This window comes from Leptopilina boulardi, unplaced genomic scaffold (assembly GCF_019393585.1).
Source record: "Leptopilina boulardi isolate dan_hultmark-lab unplaced genomic scaffold, ZJU_Lbou_2.1 LbouV2_367, whole genome shotgun sequence".
Lineage (NCBI taxonomy): Eukaryota > Metazoa > Arthropoda > Insecta > Hymenoptera > Figitidae > Leptopilina > Leptopilina boulardi.
Genome location: NW_026137937.1, coordinates 1,068,860 through 1,090,174, shown reverse-complemented (window position 1 = coordinate 1,090,174; position 21,315 = coordinate 1,068,860). Strand labels below are relative to the sequence as shown.

At 29.1% G+C, this 21,315-nt stretch overlaps 2 protein-coding genes and 1 long non-coding RNA gene across 7 annotated transcripts in view; 1 reads left to right on the top strand and 2 right to left on the bottom strand.

Annotated features, from left to right (window-relative positions):
* LOC127287005 (ras-related protein Rab-24-like) overlaps positions 1-21,315 on the bottom strand; it is a 590,458-nt gene that overhangs the window by 40,760 nt on the left and 528,383 nt on the right. The gene's annotated exons all lie outside the window — the stretch shown is intronic.
* On the bottom strand, positions 5,320-6,883 carry LOC127287069 (uncharacterized). The gene is made up of 2 exons (XM_051313792.1): positions 5,996-6,883; positions 5,320-5,667 (listed from the first exon to the last, which is right to left on the bottom strand). Exons 1-2 carry the CDS (start codon positions 6,881-6,883, stop codon positions 5,320-5,322), a joined length of 1,236 nt encoding a protein of 411 aa, XP_051169749.1.
* Positions 18,359-19,856, top strand: LOC127287007 (uncharacterized). The gene is made up of 3 exons (XR_007843825.1): positions 18,359-18,481; positions 18,547-18,725; positions 19,777-19,856. It is a non-coding gene; the product is annotated as an uncharacterized LOC127287007 (long non-coding RNA).

The following is a 21,315-nucleotide window of genomic DNA, read 5'->3' as shown; positions in this document are numbered from 1 at the left end:
ATTATCTTTTTTTTTTTAAATGTTAATCAAAATTATCGATTTTACGTCTGTGGAAAATATTAATTATTTAAGGCATTGATACTTTATATGTCGTATGTATATAAAGGGTGTTTTTTATGTTCCGGACCCCCGAAATTTCTTTTTTAATTCTATTATTTTTGTTTCAAAAACGAAAAAAAATGAGAATAAAAAAAAATTTTTAGTGGGTCCGAAACATAAAAATCACCCTGTATATTCAAGTGATATTAATCATAATTTTTATTGTTAGGAATTTTTTTTTATTTTCATCTTGTTATTTAAAACAGTATATTATGAGCAGATTTTTATCATAAATATTTCTGTTTCGGTATATCAGTTAAATTGATCTCTCTGCGCTTCCTTATTAACTATTTCTCTTTCCTTTGCCTCAAAGGAAGAGTTTTACATATAAAGGCAGTATAAGCAAAGTCTAATAGGTACTCTCGAAATTGCATGAACCTTTAGTGTAGGTATGTTATGAAAGTCTCTGCTTCTTTTTAGAATAGAATGGAATGCAAATGAAATCCATTAAATTTTCTCCAATTTTTTTCTTTTATTCCTTTGTGTATACAATAATAATGTCTATTATTATTATTAACAATAGATTGTATTTCATCTTTTATGAATGTCTTGAAATTAGAAATCTGCATTTTTTAAATGGTTTACATTGTACTAGAGTTATTTGATTTCGTATTTTAATGTATATATACAATCTTAGAATAGAGCAGCATTTCTTGTGATTTTGCCATTAGTTTCACATTATCTGAAGTTGAGGCAAAAAATTTGAGATCTTTTTAGGACCATTTGAAAGTTACTTCTTTTCACGATTCTCGGTAACTTTTTTCTTTTTCTTTATTTTAACATTGTTTGGCGAAAAAAAAAACAACAAATTGCTCCGCAAAGGTACAGTTAAATGAGAAAAAGTGTCGTTTCACGTAATTTACAATGTTTTCTGCATAAATATAGGAAAATCTCATTTGAAGGAAATCCTGGATTGACCGAGCTTTATGAATCTCTAATCCAGCGCACATGGTTTGTGAAGCAACCAGGTTTATGTGATTTCGAATGGTTTTACTGCCTTGTTGCAAGCTCGGAAAACTATCGACCTGAATTTGTTCCCACGAGTATGATAAATTGGGCCATTAATTGTGCAATCTAGAATAATTAACGTCTCGTGGAGTGTGTCCTTCATCAGAATTAAATGTTTGATTAGCGTTACGAACTTCGCATTAGAAATAATTGTTTGTGTTCTTTTTTTTTATAGCATTCTTAATTGTGTTCTGGGCTTTGATTTTATGGAATTTTATAACATAATCTTGGTAATTTTTGAAATATTAAAAAAAATTTTTCTTTTATTATTTCTCATTTTTTTCTGTATATTTGTTCTCCTTCATTTCCCGCGTTTTTTTATTGCGTTGTGTTGAGTTATATTCTTGTCGTCTTATATACAATTTCGCTATTCCTCTGTTTCGTTATGATTTGTAAATTTTGGTCGATTTCTTCAACTTCTTTCATTTGCAAAGTCATTGCCCTGGTCTTGTTTCTTTTTTTTTTTTAGCATGGAATTAAGCGATAACACGTACGGAAATTGCTGCGCCTTCCTGCAACCTGCTAGTACCGGGCTAAGTTTCTGTGAAGGGAAGGAAGTACGATGAGATGCATGAAATAAAGATAGGTTATGCACAAGTTTATCGATCCACTAATGAGGTTTGCGTAATTTTGATACGATGACGTTACCTTATCAAGACAGACTTTCGCGCACGATACTCATTCTTTACTTTATATCCATATATGTATACACACATATGGGGCTTAATATTATTACTAGCTTGATTAACGTTTATTTCTACTTTACCATCATATTGTGACACATAAAATCCACCCTATTTTCTCGTGCTTTACGACCCAAGTGTCGACAATTCGTCAATTTAGTCTTACTACGTTGTTTCATGAGGAAACGTGTTACCTTCTATATATATATGAATTTCTCGGAGGAAATGCTCAAATTTTATGACTTAAAAAAAATGTAGTAAATAATTACGAAGTTATATATATATATATACATATGATGTATTTGTATATTTTTAAACGTACTATTCAAAAAAAAAAAAAAACGAGAATTTTTTTTAACGGCATGTGGGAGAAATCAGGTGAAAACATGGTTTCGTATTTGACATTTTTCTCGTAAACTAAAATTGATATCGTGTTAAGGTTTTTTGGAAATGATAGATTAAAGGACAAACGATAGCGCTATTCTCAATATTTAACCTTACCTTTTCCACAATTGTTATAAATAATTGTGAAATATGACTAAATTAGGTGAAAACATGGTTTCGTATTTGACATTTTTCTCGTAAACTAAAATTGATATCGTGTTGAGATTTTTGGAAATGATAGATTAGAGGACAAACGATAGCGTTATTTTCAATATGTAACATTACCTTTTCCACAATTGTTATAAATAATTGTGAAAAGTGAACTAAAATTCAAGTGACAGATAATAAATACGGCGGCCAATGACTGTGAATAGCTGTGATGGGTAAGTTCACTGTTTCATATTTTACTAGGTTTAAGATGGTGGCGCCAACTATGAGAGATAGTGGCGGGTAATTTTCGAATGTGAAATTTAATATTTGAATGTCTGTAAATAAATGAATCAATTTATTTTTTATAACTTCTCCAAAATAAATATTGCATTATGTCTGCATAAAAAAATCGATACCCAGTTTGACATTGATTTTGTTTATTTGTGAAACATTAATAATTTCGGGACATTTGAAAGTGAATAAATTCGCAATAATTAGACTAATCATGAATTGAAAATTAAAATTATGATTTTCAAATTTTTTTATTTTTAGGTCAAGGTAGGTCAAGATGCGCTTATAAAAATATATAGAATAAATGAAAAATATGTGAAGGGTAGAATGACAAAAGGGGTCAAGCGCCAATTTATCGAAAATGAGGTTTTTGCATAAAAAAATCAAGAAAATTCATTTACACATTTCTGTAGAAGGATTTCCTTTTTTATTGCGTATTTAAATCAGTTTTTAATAAAAATTAAATTAATAAAATAGCCTCAAATTTACTTTATTGCAACCTGATTGAAAAACAAAAGAAAGTGGTGAGTCAATAATATTATGCATAACTTAAAAAAATAAAAACATTGCTTTTTACAAATCGAAAATGCCTCGCAGATGCCGAAAAAAATCTATTAATAAAAAAGATATTGTTAAAAAGAAACGATATGAAAGTGAAGTGTTTTTATGAATTTCATTCTTCACATTTTTATCCATCTGTTCAATTTTGATCAAAAATATTATTTTTTTAGGTTTTATTTTAATTTTTGATATTTGATATAACCTCAAAGCACCACAATTTTTTTTAATTTTATCGTTAATATGTAGGTTTATTTCAACAAATTGTTGTTTATTTATTAAAACATACTAATATATCGAAACGGTTTTCTCAGTTTTTTTTTTTTAAAAAAATATGAGCAAAAAATGTGTTTCTCATTAATCCAATTTTATTTAACTCGTTTTCATTACAATATTACAATATTATAAATAGTATCATTTTATAATATTGGGTCATTCCATTTTATTTCACCTATAGTCGTTGCAGCCTATTTTTAGAAAAATTTGATATTTCGTATTAATGACTTTGAATATCCGTACAATTCATTTTTGACAATTATTTTATGAAATTTTTTTTTATTTACGTTGAAATTTAGTTTTTAAGTTGAGTTGCACGGAAAATAGGTTAGTTTGACAGCTTTGGAAATTTTATAAAAAAGAACAGAAATAATTCGTTAGTAAATTTTTTTTCATTGATATTTGTTTAAAATAGTCTAATTTACCAATGTTAATTGATAATTGTGTGAAAAAAGCCAAAATACTACGTGAAAATTAATATTCAAACTTACCTGTAAAATGTCAAAATTCATTACTACCTAACAATAAGTACTTTCTAAGTACTTTCACATGATATGTTGGCTTTTTATTTTTATAATATAGAAATATGTGAAATTTTACCTTGAATGTTGAACTTTTTAGGATTTTATATGATTTTGAACACTTATATCTTCGCAGGCGATTAATGAAGAAATGCCATTTTGGTTTTAAAATTTAAGTTAAATCTTCTTTATTCATCTTATAAAAATTTGGTGATGGAGAAGGAGAACGAGCTACTTTTTATTTTTATTCACTTTAAAAAATTCACCGTAAAATACAAATTTGAAGGTTAAAAAACAAGTATTTTTATAAAACTGAAGTTGGATTTCATACAATATAAATCTATATTGTATGAAAACCACTTCAGTTTTATAAAATTACTTGTTTTTTAACCTTCAAATTCGTATTTTACGGTGAATTTTTTAAAGTGAATAAAAATAAAAAGTAGCTCGTTCTCCATCACCAAAATTTGGTAAGATGAAAAAAGAAGATTTAACTTAAATTTTAAAACCAAAATGGCTTTTTTTCATTAATCGCCTGCGAAGATATAAGTGTTCAAAATCATATAAAATCCTAAAAAGTTCAACATTCAAGGTAAAATTTCACATATTTCTATATTATAAAAATAAAAAGCCAACATATCATGTGAAAGTACATGGAAAGTACTTATTGTTAGGTAGTAATAAATTTTATAATATTTATAAACTTCCTTGGAAAATATAAATAAAATGTGACAAATTTTGACATTTTACAGGTAAGTTTGAATATTAATTTTCACATAGTATTTTGGCTTTTTTTACACAATTAACAATTAACATTGGTAAATTAGACTATTTTAAACAAATATTAATGAAAAAAAATTTACTAACTGAATTATTTCTGTTCTTTTTTATAAAATTTCCAAAGCTGTCAAACTAACCTATTTTCCGTTCAACTCAACTTAAAAACTAAATTTCAACGTAAATAAAAAAAAATTTCATAAAATAATTGTCAAAAATGAATTGTACGGATATTAAAAGTCATTACTATAGGTGAAATAAAATGGAATGACCCTATTAAAAGATTATTGTGTAAAAAAAAGATTTGAGTTGGAGAAATATTTTTAAAAACTTGTAACTTAAAACCAAGTATTATAAAATAAAATAATTTTAATCATTTTTAAAAAAGTTTGATATTCATATTATAGATTATATATGTGACGCCTCACGAGAAAAGGGACCTATCCCCGAAATAACATTAGGCTTAGTTTTCCGTGTATAATGCACGGAAAACTGAGCCTAATATTATTTCAGGGATAGGTCCCTTTTCTCGTGCGGCGTCACATATATCGAGATATTGAAAATGAAAAATCTTAATCTTCGTGGTCATAATGGCGATGTTCACAATTGCAAGAATTGTGACGCTGACAGTTGTAATTCTTATCACATCTACAATTGTGTGATCTTCTTGGAGCGAAACATCCATCATTATGGCGACGTCGACAATCACATCCATGATGGTACCCATGATTTTGACTATAATTCGGTCGATGATTATATTGACGATGATGGTCGTAATTTTGTTGACGATAACTTCCATAATTTTGTTGATAGGGATGTGGATTATGTCCATTTTGATTATTGTCAAATTTACGTCGGTAAGAAAGAGGTGGTCGACGACGAGCATTTTTTCTTGTTGGTTGTCCTCCACGTGAAGGTATCTAAAAAAGAGTTTCAGTTTTAAATATAGAATCATTATTTGATAAAGCAGAACCTAAAAGAATTCTAATTTAAGTAATTGAAAATTCAACATACAATTGTACAATGTTTATTTTTGAGTTAATTTCTTTTCAAAATTCTTGTTTAAAAAGAACAAAATTAGTATGAAAATTTGTTCTTGTTAAGCAAAAAGAATTTTAATATTGAGTTGGAGAAATATTTTTAAAAACTTGTAACTTAAAACTATTCTATTTGAAATTGTCTAATATTAATTAATTATTTTTATATTTGGTGGCCTGAAAAACACGACATGAATTATAATTTACTTACGTCATTATGTCGACCAGTTGGTCCAGTAAAACGTGACACAACATTTGAATTTGCCGAACCAGTACGCACAGAGTTTGACGAACCAGCACGAACTAAATTTGACGGACCAGCACGAACAGAGTTTGGCGGATTAGTATAAACATAGCTTTTTGTACCAGTACCAACAGTGTTTGGTGGACGAGGACGACCAGAGTTTGAGAAATCAGCACCAATAGAGTTTGACAGAGCAAGAGAGTTATTTGACGAACCAGTAGGAGCATTGTTTAGCGGATCAGAAATTTTTTTTTTCAAATCAGAAAAATGTGACGGATCACCTGGTACTAGCTCGTCGCAGTTTGTTGCAGAGTTTGACGGATCAGATGATTTCAACAATTCAGGTAACACGGACTGTGAAGGCAGCTGTTGCTTGTCCGTAAGAATTTTGTGTTGATAGTTTAATTCCAATTGTAATTTTTTCTGGTTCTCTTGGGCTTCATGCAGTTGGTCTAATACTGCTTTAAGCATAGGCTGAGTGACGATATGCTGGCCATGCTGCTGATTACCAACAGATTTCTTTAGATTTGAATGCTGAGCTTCTGCTAAAACCAATTGCTGCCAGCACATTCGCAATTGCTCGCCGTGATTTTTCAAGTCGCGCTCTTGTTTTTTTAATTTTTCTTGTAATAAAGATTTTTCATTTTCCTTCTCCATCTCTCTATTTTCCTTCTCTATCTCTCTTTTTTCCTTCTCAGATGTTTCTTTACTTTGTTTGTTTTTCTCTGCTTTTTTTATTTTGTCCGCTTTCGTTTCGCTAATTTCAATTTTTTTCGGTCTTCCTCTTTTCCTTTTCTCGCTGCTGCTTTCCAAAACGCTCTGTTCAATCGTTTGATTTAGCGAGTCATCTTCCATCGAGACAAGAGAGTCATTCTGTTCATGATAAAAAGATAAAACCTTATAAGAACATCGTAGAAGTTTTTAAAAACCCTTTTAACGGAACTATTCAAAAACTACAAAATTAAAAAAAAAACTACAAAAATTCAACTATTAAAAACTTGAAAAATGTAATTCTCTTTATTCTGCACGTAAAAACAATGGAACAATATTTATTAAATCTCATTTTTATTTTAACATATTCAATTTTTAAAAATAATTTTATCTCCTTTACCTACAGAATAGAATTTTGTAAAACACACTATGAGACAAAAGTTTTGAACGTTCAAATGAACGAAATTTTTTTTGCAACTTCTTTAAGTACTAATTTTATTACAAAATATTTGTTTTAATTATCCAAAAAGAAGTTATTAATTTAATAATTGTTTAATTTATTGTTTTATTTTACATTGTCATCATAATTTTTAATAATTTATAGAATGAGAAAAATATTTCGTTCATTTGAACGTTCAGAACTTTTGGCTCATAACACACTTTGAATCGTTTCTTTTTAAAGTTACGATCACAACAATTCTCAGAATAAAATAATAGATTCAAACTAATATTTACCGAATCCTTAGAATTCATCTCGAACTTTTCGGCGAGTGTCCAAAACTAAAATTAAATAATTAATTATTAATTAATCACGCAGATCAAATTGTAAATATTGCAGAACAAAAAAATCTACCACCACAAAAAAATTTTATCCAAAAAAATAAATTTTTTCCAAAACCTCAAAATTAATTTTTTTTGTTGAACAGCAAAATTTTACAACCATTCCTTTTTTAAATGTAAATATCTACAAATTATTTATAAAGAAATTCATTTTGATATGTTTTGACTGTAAAATATTTTGATTAAAATCATTTGGAAACTTTTATCTTTTATTTACTTTGAAAATCCTGAATAATTCAACTAAATTTTTGAGGTTAGTTTCAATATTACATTTAGAAAAATGTCTCCATTTACTTACAATTACAAATGAACTAAAACCGTATATATTGTTGACCAAATTTCTAGTCACGCTCACATTTACAATTCAACAAAAACAGGAAAAGTTTTATAATTAAAATAATAATTTTTTGTCAAACTTCCGAGAATGTGCGTCTTCGCCAAAGAATTTCAGAAAGGGAGAGAAGGCCGAATGTAAAGATTGAATCACATGTTGTTCTAAACACTTGGTTTTGATTGGCTTACAGCGGACAATTTTTTTCCTTTTTTAACTTTGACAAGAAACTGCACTGATTTCGGTTTTTTTAACAAAAATAAGAAATAATAATAATGAATTATAAAATAATTTATATTTATTAACATTACCTTGTTTATTTTAAATATAAATATTATTTTTATTTTTTAATAATAATAATATGAATAACAATAATGCAACCTTTCATTGATATTCAAACAAGCGCGCGCTCTGAATCGATTAATTGGGATTAATTGATCATTAATATCGAGTGTAATTCTCATAAACGTTTTATGTCGTATAGGGTCCTAGTGAAATTTATATTGATTGTCTAAAGGTTATTGATAATTTACACTAATTTATTTGATAGCAGTTGATGTTACTTATTATTAGACTCTATCATAAAACAAATTATTTATCAAAAAGAGAAGAATATGACTAATATACAGAAGAAACGTTTAACAACGTCTGTAAGACGGAAATCTCGAAAGTTTAAAGCACGTCAGACGTAAGTTTCTAATTAATTGGTTTTTAAAAGAATTACTTGTAATTTTAAATAAAAATAATTGTTTTTTCAACCATTTTTATAATTAATATACAATCGGGAGTAAAATACATTGTTAATGTAATGACAATAAACTGTTGGGTGCGTCACGCCTATTTTTTTCAATGTTAAGGAATTTCGAAAAACTACTGTACAGTTGTAATAAGAAAACTTATTTTATAAGCTAAAAATTTCATTTACTTTGATAAATAAATGCAATAAACGTTTACAATATAAAAATAAAATTTATGTATTGCAAACAAAAATAATTCCTTCATTATTAAAGAAGTAAGTTGCTTCCTCATGAATGAAGAATTGTATTCATGCCATGAATACCTTGCATCCTCATAGAGATTTTTTGTTATAAAAAAAATATGATCTCAAATTTATCAATTTCATAAAAATGATTGGTATTTAGGAAAATATTTCGCAGCAAAATATTTGCAAATAGGTCAATCAATGCGTTTTTAAGTACAATTGTAACCTGCTTATGTTAACTTCAAGGTTAAGTAAAGATTTTTAAACGAATAATGTAGAAAAGTCAAGTTTTTAAAATTTCAAAATTTGAAAATGTCAATAACTTTGGATAAAATGCATGTAGAAAAAACTATATAAAATTAAAGAAAAATATTTATATGTATCAATACATTTTTTTCAAACTATAGGTAAAAAACGTTGAGTGTTCACCGGTAGCTCAAAAGATGCGCCTTGAAAAACTCTACAAAATAAAAGAAAAATATTTATAGGTGTCAATACATATTTTTTAAAGTTATGGACAAAAAAAAGATTTTTTGAAAATTGTAAAATACAAAAAAAATTAGTTAATCTTTATAAATTTTGGTCAAACTACTCTCATTATTTGTCTGCCAGTGAGACCTAAATTTTAAATAAAAATTATCCCTTTAGTTTTTATGGTCTTTAGGATATTTATGAAAGTATGATGTTTATGTACACACACACACACTCACACACACGGAACGACATTTTGTAAAAATGTGATTCTTGGATTCCTGAGGTCGAAAAAATAAAGATACGTCAAAAATCGAATTTCAAAATTTTTAGTAATACAATATTTCTTCCATGAGAAAGCAATTAAATTTGCTTACTTTTAGTTCACTTATCTAAATCAAAAGTTAACTTTGTTTTTTTTTGTTTCAGATTTGTAAATGATAAATAAATTTGTTTTTAGTATTGCCTTTAATGATTTTCATGCATTATTATAATTTTTATTCTTATTAGTATAATAATAATAATAATAATTTTTATAATTTTTTAAAGGACAAAAAATTAAAAACCTAAAAAATTAGAAGAAAAATTGTATTAAACGTTTCTTTTTTAAATTGTTTCTTCACTTCAACCGTTTTAATTTTCCCAAACTGTTGCGTTTAAAAATATAAATTGGTAATTATCAAATATACATTTTTTAAGCATTGTATATTTTTTATATATTGACCTATGAAGAGAAACAAGACGCTTCTCTGTGAAGGCTGTCTTCTTCAATCTTAAAAGGACTTTAGGCTTTAGCTTAAACCGCGTTTTGCTTCAGTTCATACGTTGTAGTTGGGATTCCCACTTAAACGTTGCGAGACCATGAAATGTCACAAGCAACAAACGGGGGAAGAACACGATTCTAGAGACTCTTTACATTTGTAACGTGGCGGTATATTGTAGTAGCACATTTTTAGCTTTCTTTATTATATATTTTTTTATTTAATTTATTATATGAGTCGCCGGAAAGTAAAACCACACATAAAATTCTGACTCCCATTGAATTAACATGGCCGTCAGAATTTTATGTGTGGTTTTACTTTCCGGCGACTCATATATTATGTTATTAATTATTAATATAATATCGCTGGGTTACTTCATTTAAGCGAGGCGCATGAATATTGCCCAATTGACATGTGATAGAAATGTCAATTAACCAAAATGCATATGACACACATGTCATTTGACCATAATGACATGTTACAAAAATAATATTTGACATAAATGACATTTATCAAAATTGTCATTTAACATAAGCGACATGTACCAAAAATGTTCTATGACATAAATGACATGTTATAAAAATGTCATTTGACATAAATGACATGATACAAAAATGTCGTTTGACATAAATGACAATTATCAAAATTGTTATTTGACATAAACGACATTTATCAAACATGTTATTTGAAATAAATAACATTTATCAGAATTCTCATTTGACATAAATGACATGTTACAAAAATGTCATTTGACATAAATGACAATGATCAAAATTGTCATTTGACATAAACGACATGTAACATAAATGTCATTTGACATAATTGACATTTATCAAACTTGTCATTTGATCTAAATATTCGAGCGCGAAATTCAAAACTGACCAATCACAATTTTAATAATAGCTTTTTATTGGTCAATTTTAAAATTCGCAGTAGTATATTTAGGTCAAAAGACAAGTTTGATAAATGTCATTTATGTTACAGGTCGTTTATGTCAAATGACAGTTTTGATAAATTTCGTTTATGTCAAATAACAATTTTAATAATTGTCATTTATGTCAAACGACATTTTTGTATCATATCATTTATGTCAAATGACATTTTTATAAAATGTCATTTATGTCATAGAACATTTTTGGTACATGTCGTTTATGTTAAATGACAATTTTGATAATTGTCATTTATGTCAAATGTCAATTTTGATAAATGTCACTTATGTCAAATATTATTTTTGTAACATGTCATTATGGTCAAATGACATGTGTGTCATATGCATTTCGGTTAATTGACATTTCTGTCACATGTCAATTGGGCAATATTCATGGGCCTCCATTTAAGGCCAGGTCCAAGTCGTGTCAGCTGTTCCATTGAAACTTCAAAGGAACAGCTGACTCGAGTTGAACCTGGCCTTAAGCTAATACAATTTCATTATTCTCAAGTGTAGCTTATCAAAGTGTTTTTGCTTTAGGATTTCTATGTTAGTATAGGATATAGTGGTTAGTGTATTAGGCTTCGGTGTGTTAGATTGCAAGTTCTATCCCCCCGAGTGTTAGAAATTTTCATATTATGTTTTTAAGATTCATACTTCTGGTATTGGTAAATTAAGCATACAATTAGCAATTCGGTCAAATGCCGATTTCGTTAAAAGGCCTTTCTGTTAATTGTATTTCGATTAAATGTCCCCCCACAGCAAAATATCTTGCTGTAAGCATCGCTTGAGTTTAAACCGAAGATTCGTAAACTTCGTTGTGGCAATCTTGAAATGTAACTTTACTTTTAAGTTAGAAAAACTGTTCAATTTATGAAATAATTTTTAAAACATTTTTAAAAAAATTTTAAACATTGTTTAAATTTTTCGAAAAAAAATTTGTGCACTTCGAAGAAACTTACCAGAATAGTATAAAGGACATTTGCAACTCATTTTAACCTCACCTGAAATTTACACTAAAAATTTACGAATCTTAGGTTTCAGCTCAAATGAAGAACATATAGCGTTCCTGAGTTATGATATATGTTACAGTAAGACTTTATTTTTACAATGCTGAAGACAAATATCCCGCTTCTAAAATCAAGATTTGATTGAATATCTTCTTATGCGAAATATACACATGTATATTGATCGAGGTGCCTTAAAATTCTATAGTACCTAGCTGGTATCACTGTAGAGTTAAATAAATGCGTTTAAAGGTCCAGTAAGACCTTTTTGAATTTAAACAAGATTCATAATTACCCGTGCAGAAATTTCCACCCTTGTTCCTGATTTTCGACCTGGCCCCGGTCGGATTTTCTAGTCCGGCCCCAGGTCAGTAAATTTTAGTGGCCCCGGTCGTGGCCAGGTCGGGTTGCCCCAAGAATAAGATAAGTAAAAATAAATTTTGTTCATTGTCAGCATAATTAAATTAATTAATGACAGAAAATTGTAATTTTAATTGTTTATATAACAGATTTGTGAGCGACAACTTCCAAAGTTGTCGATTGGACAACCTCCAAACTCTCACTTTGACCCTTTTAAAAACCTGGTTGAATTTAAAAATAAGCTAAAATTACCGTTTTGTATAAACTTTCGTTAAAATCACATTGACACGGTAAGCCTTTAATTTTAACTTGAATCCCTGAAAACACCATATTGAATCCGAACTGAGCAAAATTACAAATTAAAGCTTAACCGTGAATAAAACATTTCAATCCAGTTAAAAACTAAAATACGTTTTTATTCCTTATGAGTCCATGTTTACATCGTGTCGAAGTTACAATTTAGAATGTAGGTAAAAACCATGTTCAACCAGATGCCATCCAAAGTTCCAAATTAAAATTTATGGAAAGCATGATTAATTCCGTGAAATACATGTCAAAGGTTTTATTTCGTTCCATGAGATAGAACATAGTAACAATGTAAAAACTTAAAGAAATTATTTTTGTTTTACAACAAAACTACTTTAAACCACGTTGAATCGTATATATTCCGCAGTCACCATTTAAAAACTGATTTTATCGAGGTAAAAACTTATACGGATTTTACCACGTTATTATCATATTTATAAGTGGTCCCTATCTGGCTTTTATAGCAGGGTTTATGAAGTAATGAAAGTAGAAATTCTACCAACTGTTTTTTCTGTCAAGTCTCTTTTAAACAAAAAGGACATTACACCAGCTAGATACTATAGAATTATATCTGGGTATGGTACCTCATATTAAACATCTTCTAAAATATTAATATTACATTTAATACAAAATTTTCAAACAAAAAAAATAATTTTTATGTTGTAATATTTGATAAGGTAGATTGTTATTTTTCGTTTTTATTTTGACACAGAGAACGAGCAAAAAAATTAAAAAAAGAAAATAAAATAGCTGTTGGTGATGAGGAATTAGAAATGAACATTGTATTTGAAACAGAAGATAATATTCAAGATACGTATGAGGATAAAACAGAAGATACGACAGTTGTTGGGGGTGAAGACGTAGAAATGAATAGTGAATATGAGACAAAAGAGAATGTTCAAGATATGTATGAAGAAAAGTATTCATCCATTGGAGTTCGGATCGTAGATGTCGGATATCTTGTATGGCAGATAATGAATTTAATGAAAGAAGAAGATGATGTTCACGAAAATGAATGTGTGACAAAAAATTGGAAGGTGCAAAAAATTGTCCAAAGAGGAATGAAAACATTTATTCATTTCGAATGTACTGAATGTAATGTGATAAAAAGAATTACGTCGCATCCCGATGATTCGGACCCTAATTACTTTTTCACAGCTGGCTGTATGTCTGGAGGTGTTCCATATAGTAATGCAGAGGAAATTTTCAAAGGAATTGGTATGCCTTGCATGGACAGCAAAACTTTTCGTTCATATCAAGGAAAAGTTACAAAAGATATGTTGGAAGTCGCTGAAGAATGCATGAAGGAAGCAGCCAAAAGGGAAGCTGAAATCGCAATAAATAAAGGACAAGTAATAGACGGCGTTCCCTGGACAACTGTAATAACCGACGGCTCATGGGCGAAGCGTTCTTTTGGAAATCGTTTTGACTCTTCAGGCAACTGTAATTCTGTAATTGGTTATGAAACAGGCGAGATCATTGACATTGTTATAAAACAAAAAACCTGCTCAACATGTGACAGAGCAGAGAAAGAGAATAGACCACCAAAAAAACATAATTGCTATAAAAATTATCCTAAAAATGAAAGCTCAGGAGGTATGGAGTCTGCTGGACTTAGTGAAGCATTTTCAAATAGCGTGGAAAAAAGAGGATTGATTTATAAACATTTTATAGCTGACGGTGATAGTAGCGTTCTCTTCAAAATCCATAAGGCAGATCCATATGCCAAGTATAAAGTAAAGGTCAAAAAATTTCGATGTATCAATCATTTGATAAAAGGTGTTTTGAAAAAATGTAAAAAAGTTTCTGTAACTGTAGGTGGTGCAAGATATCGTCGCGGACCTTATAGAAAGGCACGAGGACATTTGAAAAAAAAAATATTCGATTTAGGTGTTGTAATTAAAGCAGCTGCAAAACGGAGGAGAGATGATTCCAACCTGGAACAATCAGAGAAAACAAAAATGACATCGGAGGACATGCTAAATGTTCCAAGCCACACATTTGGAGATCACGAAAAATGTAAAGAGTTAAAGTGGCCATGTGCCTCTGAAATCAAAGAAGATGAGAACATTGTCCCGTTGTTGAAGGATACGGGAATTTTCTCACAACTCATGAAGATTTTTCGAAATCTGAGCATTCATGCAGAGAGTATTTTATTTAATGCATCAACTAACAAATGCGAATGGTTTAATAATTTGATTTGCAAAACTGTTTCTGGAAAAAGACCAGATTTTACCAAGTCCAGCAGGTACACTGGAGCATGTGCTATTGCAGTGGTCAAGTCTTTAACTAAAACACCATTGTGTACTCTGTATGAAAGTAAGGAAAAAGACTGTCCAGAAGTACTGCAAAGAATGGAATATGAAAGACAGGAAAAAATCGAACGAAACAGAACTTACAATTACGCACCCAGAAGAATGCAAGCAAGTACTCAAGCAACTGATAAAAATTATGGTCCAAAAGCAAAGCAACTTGACAAAACGGCAGATGAGATTCAACATTTATGTGAGCAGTTAAAAATTATCCAAAAGGAAAATCAAGAAAATCGACTAGAAATTTTCTCAAAAACAGTGGAGCAAGCTGAATCACCTCTTTGGATAACAACTAGACAAGAAATGTTAACAAGTTCCAATTATGGTAAAGTTTGTAGTAAACGTGACACAACCTCTGCTGCTAAAGTAGTGCACGAGATTTTGTACTGGAAACCGAAAAAAATGTCCACTTTAGAAGCATTAGAATATGGGAAGGATCATGAACGGCTGGCTATAAGTGACTTGTCTAACGCTTTGGGTATAAAGATTAAACCAAGTGGATTAATGATTGATTTTGAGTTTTCATTTCTGGGAGCGACACCGGATGGAATTATTGATGCTGATTTAAGCTCATTAAAAATACCTACAGACAAAATAATGAATGGAAAAGTTTTGCCAACAATGGAAGATTCTGAAACCGGAGGAATCGTAGAAGTAAAATGTCCAATCGCTGCCAGTAATGTTAAAACTTTAAAGGAATTACTTAAAGTATCTTCTGTCTTAGAGATGCTTAGCAAGAACAATCCAAATGCCCTGAATAAAACACATCGTTATTACTATCAAGTACAGGGTGCACTGCGACATACTAAACGACACTTTTGTGTTTTTCTTATCTGGGCTGAAAATGTTAACCATTTCTTTGTGATCGAACGTGATGACGAATTTTGGAAAACTAAAATGGAAATGAAGCTGATAAGATTTTACAATGAGTGCCTTCTTCTTGAAATTGTTGATAGTAGAAAGGATAGAAGCAGACCAATCAGAGAATCAAAATATTGTTTGAATGCTCAAGAAGAAAAAAAGAAAAATAATTTACTAAAAGAAAATGATCAGAGAAATGTGCAGATTACTAGTGATAAGTTCACACCAGATAAAAAATCAGTTGAACTAAAAAATGACGAATTTATGACTGAATCTGATGACAGCTCATCTGACAATGAATCAGTTGATAGCGAAGAATTCGATGACGTGTTTGATGAAATGTGGGAGAAAATGGAGCGAGAAGTAGAAAGAGAGGAAGACACGCCATCAGAATTAGACGAATCCTGCTTATCAGAAACATTTCATAAAAAAGAGGAAGCCATGTCATTCGAAATAAACGCATCTCATATGACAGAAACGTTTGATGACAATAACGACACACAAATTGGAAATGAAGAGGACATTTTTGCAAAAGTACATGAGATTCTTGAAAAAGGGAATGCTGAAAATAATATAGCATACTTAGCTAGTAATGAGAACTTCAAGATTGATCAAAAAATTGGTCGCAGTCAATCTGACGATGAAATACAAATAACGGCACATGAAATTCCATCAGAAAAATTGCCCTTGTTAGACTTTTTACACATGTTTCCATTAGAGGAACAAAAGGAAAGAATCCTATCCAATGAACATATGTTGAATGAAATATGCATGGACAAAATGATTCATTTACTACAAAAGAATAAAAATTTCGAAGTTCTTAGCGTCCAATACATGATGTTTAGAGATAATATACATGCATTTGATAATAATAAAAATAATGAAGATATTCAAATTATTGGCGGAGTTCCTGGTAATTTTAAACATTGGCGCGGCTTGCACTGTAAGGGAGAACAGCTAAGGATTTTAGATAGTTCGTTTAGGCCAAATTACGGAAGGTTATTGCCTCAAGAGAGGGATTATATCGATCGTAGATATCCTCATATTTTAAAAAAAAATATAGTATCGATAAAGGTAACTGGACAAGGTGATGGTACTTCTTGTGGAGTTTACGCACTTGCCTTTATCATCGAAATATGGTGTGGAAACGATCCCTGTGGAATAAACTACGCAGGTTATGAAGTAATGAGACAACATTTCTATAATATTTTAAAAACAGGAAAAGTGTCTCCTTTTCCAAGATTGTAAATACATTTCTGAATCGATAATTAATTGATTGGAGACAGTGAATCTTACCAATGAATTATGTCAAATTGTATTGGGTTAATTCACAATTGAGACATAGTTGTTTAATTAGTTCCGGTTTATACTTGAACTTGACTGTTGTAATGCAACGGTTATGGAATAGAATATATACAACGGTGTGCATTTTTCCGGTTTATAATAATGTTCAATTATAATTTAATGAGAAGTTTGACGTCTAACAAGACTAACACTGATCATTCAGGTGTATAATTTTAATTTAATAGCTGACAATGTCTTTATAAACAGCGATTAATACCACGGTGTATTTAATTCCGGTTTATACTCTTCACTTTCTCTGGTTGTAGAACAGTATATACAACGGTGTCCAATTTTCCGGTTAATATCACAAATTGTTTTTGACAATAAAATCAAAAATTTATTTTATTCAATATGTTTTGCAAATATCTACAATAAAATAGCAGGAAGCTAGAAGGTGGAAGCATTGACAGATCTTTCTTTACTGAATTGTTAATAAACTCCAAAAAAATATAAACTAAAAAAAAAGAGATATTTAATGAAACGTTTGACGTCTAACAACAATAATGTACACGACGGTGATTATTCCGGTGTATAATTTTAATTTAATAGCTGACAATGTCTTTATAAACAGCGATTAATACAACGGTGTATTTTATTCCGGTTTATGCTCTTCTCTTGCTCTTGTTGTAGAACAGTATATACAACGGTGTCCATTTTTCCGGTTAATATCGCAAATTTTTTTTGACAATAAAATCAAAAATTAATTTTATTCAATATGTTTTACAAATATCTACACTGAAATAACAGAAAGCTAGAGGTTGGAAGCGTTGAACAGTAATGTACACAACGGTGGTTATTCCGGTGTACAATTTTGATTTAATAGTTGGCAACGTTTACAGCGATTAATACAACGGTATATTTTATGCAGGAATATACTATTAACTCTTTCTGATTATGAAATAGTGTATACTACGGTGCGCATTATTCCGGTTTATATCGAAAAATTTTTGTATACAGTTATTATACTTAATACTAGATTATACAAAAGATTACACTATTATCATTTAACATTCTGAATGTTTAAACAATTTTTATTATAACGGAAACATGACTTGTTATATTTCCCATGATAATTTAAACTAATGAAAACACTTATATATTTTTAAAAAACAAAGTAACTCAAGTGACGCAGCTAGAAGGATGAGTCGGATATTTGTATCATGCGAAATGGCCTACAACGATGCGACCTCGAGGAATCAAGACCCTTGGCAAAAAACTTGGATAGTCCCAATTCAACAGGTAAGAAGTATACTGTCATATTTACATCAGTAGTTACATATATTAATTAATATTAATGTTTTCAGATTTATTGATTTTAACTCTTTAATAAAACTGTCATTGAAAGGAGGACATAAATCTATAGAAACGTTAGTATAAGGGCCATGATATGATAAGGACGGAATTGGAAAGTTGATTTTATTACATCAGGATTTTCTCCTAAACCAGAAAAATAATGAAGATAAATTGAACAATCTTGAAAAAAGTAAGAGGTATATATATAAATTATTAAATTATATTAGGGGCAAGTTTTCTAAATCTAATAAATCCAAACTGTCACTTCGATAAATGTCAACAAATTTCATTTCTCACACAACCACTAAAAGTTAATTTTGATGTAAAAAAATTGTAATAAATTATTTACATTGGAATGTTTTTTGGATTTAAAACGTTCTGTTTTTAATGGAAGTTTATTATATAATAAGGAAATTTGAAGGTTTCCGTTATTTTCTCTAATAAAAAAAAATTAAAAACCATCTACGTAATAAACAAATGTTTTTAAATTATTATTATCTTAAATCTGTGTTTATCTAATTTACAAAAAAATGTATTTATTAGGTTTTGAAAACTTGCTCCTTATATTGATAATAAATCGTAAGTCAAATTTCGAGAAAATTAAAATAATTGATACATCAATTATTATTTTTTTACTCTTCAGGGTAAATATTAACATAGTTAAGCTTACTAACGCATAAAAACATTTTTTTAATATAAAACACTCTTTAATTAAGTGGGACAAATAAAAGCACACCTTACTTTTTTTGTTTAACCAATGAAATTTTCCATATCCACAAAAATGAAAATAATTTTAGCCACATTTTCGTGTTGGTTTAGTTAATCCAAAACAAAGAAATTCATATAATTTATAAATGTCGAACTTTGCATTTGAAACTAAAAAAAGGGTTTTAAATCTTAATTTTTATCCTAAACATCTAAAAAGTTACGAGTGTTATTTTTCACCTTTAGATGCCAGAATAAATGTCAATTTTCTTGAAATTAAAAATTTGTTTTGTTAGTCTTTGTACCGCCGGTTGATGTATTACAACCTGTCAATAGGCAGGTTAATATACACAACTGCTCTAAAAAATGAACAAATAAATGTTTAATTTTTTTAAATTTTCCTTTGTGTTGGCATTACAGTTTGATTATATGGTTTTGTAGTAGTCTGAAATTGGCGTTCAGTATCTTTTATTCGCTTCGTGAAATAGATGCAATGTAGTAAAAACAAATAATTAACCAAATATTTTTCTGTTTAGAAATAAAAAATTTGCAATTGGAAAGTTCGGCAGACCTTATGCGGAGAACAACGTAAAAAAGAGACATAAGTCATAAAAATCGAAACGAAAAATTTAATGTAAAAATATAAATTTATACTCAATTATGAACAATTTCAAAAGTAGATTTTTTGATTAAAAAATCTTGTAATAAACTGTACAGAAACTTGGCACACATAGCCACATATTTTTACACATACAATGTATATATGAAAATTGAATAGTAAAGCACTTTTGAGAGAGAAAAACAAACCTTCATTTTCACATATAATCAAATCAAAAATTTTTAATCGCAAAAATTCTTATCTTGAATTAAAAATGCGAGTTTATCTTTGTATGAATTAAGAATTTCATAATTACGTGTCCTGATTAATATTCAGTTTATTCAGTTTTCAATATAAGAGAGAGGCTTACAAGTTGCCACATTGTTTTTAATTTTACAAATTTTGACTGACATAGACGGCGAAAAATTATTGTCACTTTTAATGTGCTTTTCAAGCAAACAGAAGCAATAAAAGTGTTAAGGGGAGACCGGGGTTACCTGACGCATTTTTTACTTTTTGTTGTTTAACTATTTTTTGCTTTTTTGAGAACCTCACTGTGCAGAGAACTTGCTATAACATCTCAGCTTTAATTTAAAAAAAGAAAAGTTGCGATACATTTTGTTTTGTTTTCTTAATAACAATTTGTTTGAAGCTGTGCAAAGTGCGCCAAGCAACCCCAGGCCGGGATTGAACGGCGCAGGAGTGAAATCAATTAAATCATGTGATTTAAAGTTTCAACAATATATAAAATAGTTAAATAAGTCTTTAACTATTATTTTACAATAAAACTTAAATAAAAGTTCAGATTGTGACCTTTTGCATATGCTAAGAAATTCAACATTACAGCAAAAATGTTCTGAAACCTATTACTAAATTGTTGATTTATTAAAAAAGTAAGACCAAGTGGTTGTGGTTAGGTCGATAATTCAGATATGTTTTCATTTTTTACAACAATAAGATAGTTATACTTAATCAAGTGGTAACGCAGAAGCTTCGTAACCTCGAAGGCCTGGGTTCGAGTACCCGCAGGAGAAGATTTCTTTTCTCAAATATTACAATTTTTGTATTCTGGAATATTTCAGGAAAAAATTAAAAACAATTTCAGAAGTCCTATTTAGGTTCATAATAATTTTTAAAGAAAAAATTTCTGTAATTTTTGAAAAATTTGTACATTTGAAATTTGGGAGACATTTAGTCTCTGATTTAGGATGAGTTGAAAATTTGTCTGTAAGATGTCATAGCCTAAAATATTTTTTCTCTTGGGTACCTTTCTTCGGAAAGCAATACATTTATTATCTATCACAATATATTATTATATTATACAAGTTTACACCATTGAAAACTCAGACTTTTCAGTGAAGATTTCTAAAGCTTACTTTGGTAATAATAACCCAGCCAGCACAACGAGTTGCTATAAGTTTTACGTGAATTTTAACCAGAGATTCGGAAACAAATGTTCGCAATACTGTAAGCTTAT